Source organism: Triticum aestivum, chromosome 2B, assembly GCF_018294505.1.
Source record: "Triticum aestivum cultivar Chinese Spring chromosome 2B, IWGSC CS RefSeq v2.1, whole genome shotgun sequence".
In the NCBI taxonomy this organism is placed as follows: domain Eukaryota; kingdom Viridiplantae; phylum Streptophyta; class Magnoliopsida; order Poales; family Poaceae; genus Triticum; species Triticum aestivum.
Window position 1 is genome coordinate 789,097,649 of NC_057798.1, and position 3,704 is coordinate 789,101,352.

General features: G+C 37.7%; 1 protein-coding gene across 1 annotated transcript; it reads right to left on the reverse strand.

Annotated features, from left to right (window-relative positions):
* Positions 1-1,756: 1,756 nt before the first annotated feature.
* On the reverse strand, positions 1,757-3,437 carry LOC123042771 (probable indole-3-pyruvate monooxygenase YUCCA10). The gene is made up of 4 exons (XM_044465157.1): positions 2,739-3,437; positions 2,238-2,471; positions 2,030-2,152; positions 1,757-1,936 (listed from the first exon to the last, which is right to left on the reverse strand). The coding sequence occupies exons 1-4, from the start codon at positions 3,435-3,437 to the stop codon at positions 1,757-1,759; spliced, it is 1,236 nt and encodes a 411-aa protein (XP_044321092.1).
* Between the last annotated feature and the right edge of the window lie 267 nt (positions 3,438-3,704).

The window sequence follows — 3,704 nt, forward strand, 5'->3', positions numbered from 1 at the left end:
AGTATATTTTGTCTTGGAAGTCAGTAAATTCCAATGAGTCATCGGTTGATACAAGTGATAGACAAAACTGGGAGAAGCTCATCCACTATATATGCTTTATTCCGTCAGTTCACATTGTAAAAAAGGGTACTTAGGATTTCTTATTGTCTTGATTCAAATGATGTTCTATATATCCCATTGTTCTATAAATCCAATGTCGGTGTTTCTCCAAAAAGAAAACAAATGATTGCTTGTTATGCCTTCAAATATAATGAACATTCAGTATATATGCAAGTAGCCACCTTCTTCGTCATGTAAGTGCCTTATTTTTGAAATATATAATTGCGCATTTAAGTCAGATCTATATTATCTAGGTAGATGACTAGGATCTCTCTAGAAGTGCCAACTAGAAAACAAACCGACATTATGAGAGAAAAGGTCTACTTATTAGTTTCAACTATAAAAAATATGACTAATAAGGCAGATTCCTTCAAATATTCCAAATACTCTGTTGATGATTTTTTATTAATCCAACAGTCCCAACATCAATCACTATGGATCGGTAGGTTTCTAACTTGAGGGTCATTGTGATCCATTTTTGGTTTTGGTCCTTGTGATGCCATGCCTCGATAGGTCTCCAAATATGAAATTCGCTGCAGTCACAAAGAGGTTATTCACTAGATTTAGTGAAAGATGGTGAGCAAGTGTCATCCCAACTGAATAAATTCTGTAGTCATTACATGAATCTGCAACCAAAAGACATGTCACACCTCTTCTGAAGCATGCATGATAAAACAAAATTTCATAGAATTTCTTCTTTCAAAAGTTAACTGTTTGTCATGTAGTTCCTCTAGTCGTTTGTTTGTTTGTGCGTCATATCAAACAGTCCATCTCTTATATATGTGAAAACTTTCTATTAGTAATAATACTAAAAAAATGGATCTCTTCCAGTGGTAACTATACTAAAAAATTGCGTTCATGTACCCAGTCAAAATATTTAGTGCAAGTAGTACATATCAGCCTTCGTATAACAATCGAAGTATTGGCACCATGGTCGCAAGGTAATAAGCAATTTATATCTAAGGCTATGCGGATGGATACCTTGGATCTCAGCCGATGGAAAACTTACTGCATACTGCAAACTCTGCGCTTCGGGCACAAAAAACTGTGTCCACAACAGTTAAGGATACGTGTATCACGTAACCACAAATACACGTTCTAAATAGTAGTTTTCCGTCATATGGTGTCCTAAGTTTTAGTTTTAAGTTTCAAAATATGTTCACAAATATTTTTAATGATTTATAGTATGTCAGCTACCCCATGCAGATGCACGGGATGATAACTAGTGCCATACTAAGACTAAATAGCACCACAGTACCGGCCATGGATGGATGTAGTGAACTATGCATTTATTTTAGGCTGATGTGATTACTACCTCCTACAGTTGTATGTTGATGGGGTAAACACGCCACAAGAGATTTTGGTATAGATAATAGAGTATTGAGCGCATGCCTTTTACACATGTAATTTCAAGTAAATAAAATATAATACACAGTTGTAGGTTCAACCAAAATTAGAAATCTCTCCGCGTAATAATAGTACAAAGCCCTTGATTATAGTATAATAGTACATCTCTCTTCGGGGCACATATGAATCTTAAAATAAACATAAATTTACTTGTCTAAAAGCTAGATAGAAAGGTGACACAATGGATATATTTCTCAAAGAATCAACCTTCTAGCATGCTTGCCATGGTAAACTACATGTAAAAGATGATTTAACTTGACATAGAGTCCATCACAGATTTGATGTCATTAGCGATATTCTTGGCGTCTGTTGCAATACCAGCTAATCCTCTCCTCACCAACCCAGCACAGTAGAGCCCATTTTCACCTTTCCAATGATTCGGATATTTTTGGATGGGCAGTCCGTTGCCATTTAACATGCTCTCACCATCCTGGATTAAAAACACATAGACCTTGTTAGCAGATTTAATAATGGTTACACCAAGAAAACAAACTCAGACATGTTCAAACACAAGCTATATTACCTTGAGCCACATATTTGCCGTGCTTTTGTATCCAGTTGCAAACACAATTGCATCAAATGACATTCTTTTACTGCATTGAAATTTAACTATGTTGCCCTTGATCTTACTAATGCTCCCTTGAACCTTTAGGAGATAAAAATACATTGATAACTTGGCATATCAAATCAACATATGTTATAAATTTATGTCATGTCAATGACATACTTACTTTGATGATGCCTTTTTTGATCAATCCAACAGTCCCAACATCAATTACTGCAGATCGGCCTGTTTCTGATTTGAGGGTCATTGGACCCATTTTTGGCCTTGTGATGCCATGCTGTGACAGGTCTCCAAATATTAAATACGCTGCCATCACAAGGAGTTTATCCACTAGATTCAATGGAAGACGGTGAGCAAGTGTCATCCCCAAACGAATTAATTCCTTTGTCATTACATGAATCTGCAACAATAAAACACGTCACACCTCTTTTGAAGTATGCATGATAAATAAATTTTCATAGAATTTCTTCTTTCAAGAAATGAATTTTTGTCATGTGGTTCCTCTAGTCTTTCAGTTGTTTGTGTGTGATATAAAATAGTCCATCTCTTTTTCTATGTGAAATACTTCCTATTAGTAAAACACTGAAAATTGCATCTCTTCTATTAGTAACTATACTAAGAATTTGCGTTCATGCACCCAGTGAAAATATATAGTGCACGTACGTACCGGGCTTCGTATAACAATCGATGTGTTGGCACCATGGGTCGCAAGGTCATAAGCAATTTCCATCCCGGAGTTGCCAGATCCAACGACCAATACATTCTTGCCAGAGTAGCTCTTGCCTGACTTGTAGCTTGAGGAGTGGATAACATCACCTGGAAAGTTTTCCAGTCCAGGGAACATTGGAATATTCTCTGCACTATTCTCACCACTTACCACAACAAGAACCTTCGCCATGAACTTGACTGTGGTGCACTTTGACATGTCCTTTGCCACAATGGACCAACATTTTTCATCATTGTCATATGTGGATGACTCCACGCTGGTGAGATACTTTGGTTGAATGTTGAAACGCTCAACATAGTGATCCAAGTACTTCACAAACAAGGTTTTTGGTATGTATGTTGGTGCATCTACAGGGTATGACATGTGTGGCAACTCACAGAACTCCTTTGCGAGATGCAGCTTTAGACGATCATACGCACGGTTGCGCCAGAGTGACGCGCTACAGCTCTCGCGCTCGACGATGGCATAAGGAATTGAGAATTGGCTAAGGCATGCTGCCGTTGCGAGGCCTGCTGGCCCAGCACCAACAATCAACACTGTAACACCCTCCATTTCAAAGAGAAGACTTGACAAAGTTGTTGGATAAGTTCGGTGGTAGTCCAATGTTTGTGTGTTTGCTCGATGAACTTTGGAGGACATGCTCGTGTATGGGGGCATATATATACTGGCATCCTTCATGGGCCAATCAGTTTTATGGATTGAGGGATGAAAAAGGTAAATATTTATTGAGGCCTAATCCTAGTGTGTAGGAGTATTTCCATCTAAAAATGGAGCCGTTGTTGGTTGTGAAAGCGTGTACTGATACAAAATAGGTAGGAAACACACCGTTGATCGATTGTTGGTATTGGAAACTTATCGACCATCTTTTTTATGTGTAGATTAAAGATTCTTCATGTTTCTTTCCTT

Bases quoted from the DNA above. Each gene is read 5' to 3' on its own strand.
- LOC123042771 (XM_044465157.1), bottom strand. From the start codon at position 3,437: ATGTCCTCCAAAGTTCATCGAGCAAACACACAAACATTGGACTACCAC. The intron at 2,153-2,237 runs GTAAGTATGTCA...TATCTCCTAAAG, and splicing joins TCAAAAAAGGCATCATCAAA to GTTCAAGGGAGCATTAGTAA. The intron at 1,937-2,029 runs GTAATATAGCTT...TTTTTAATCCAG, and splicing joins CGGCAAATATGTGGCTCAAG to GATGGTGAGAGCATGTTAAA.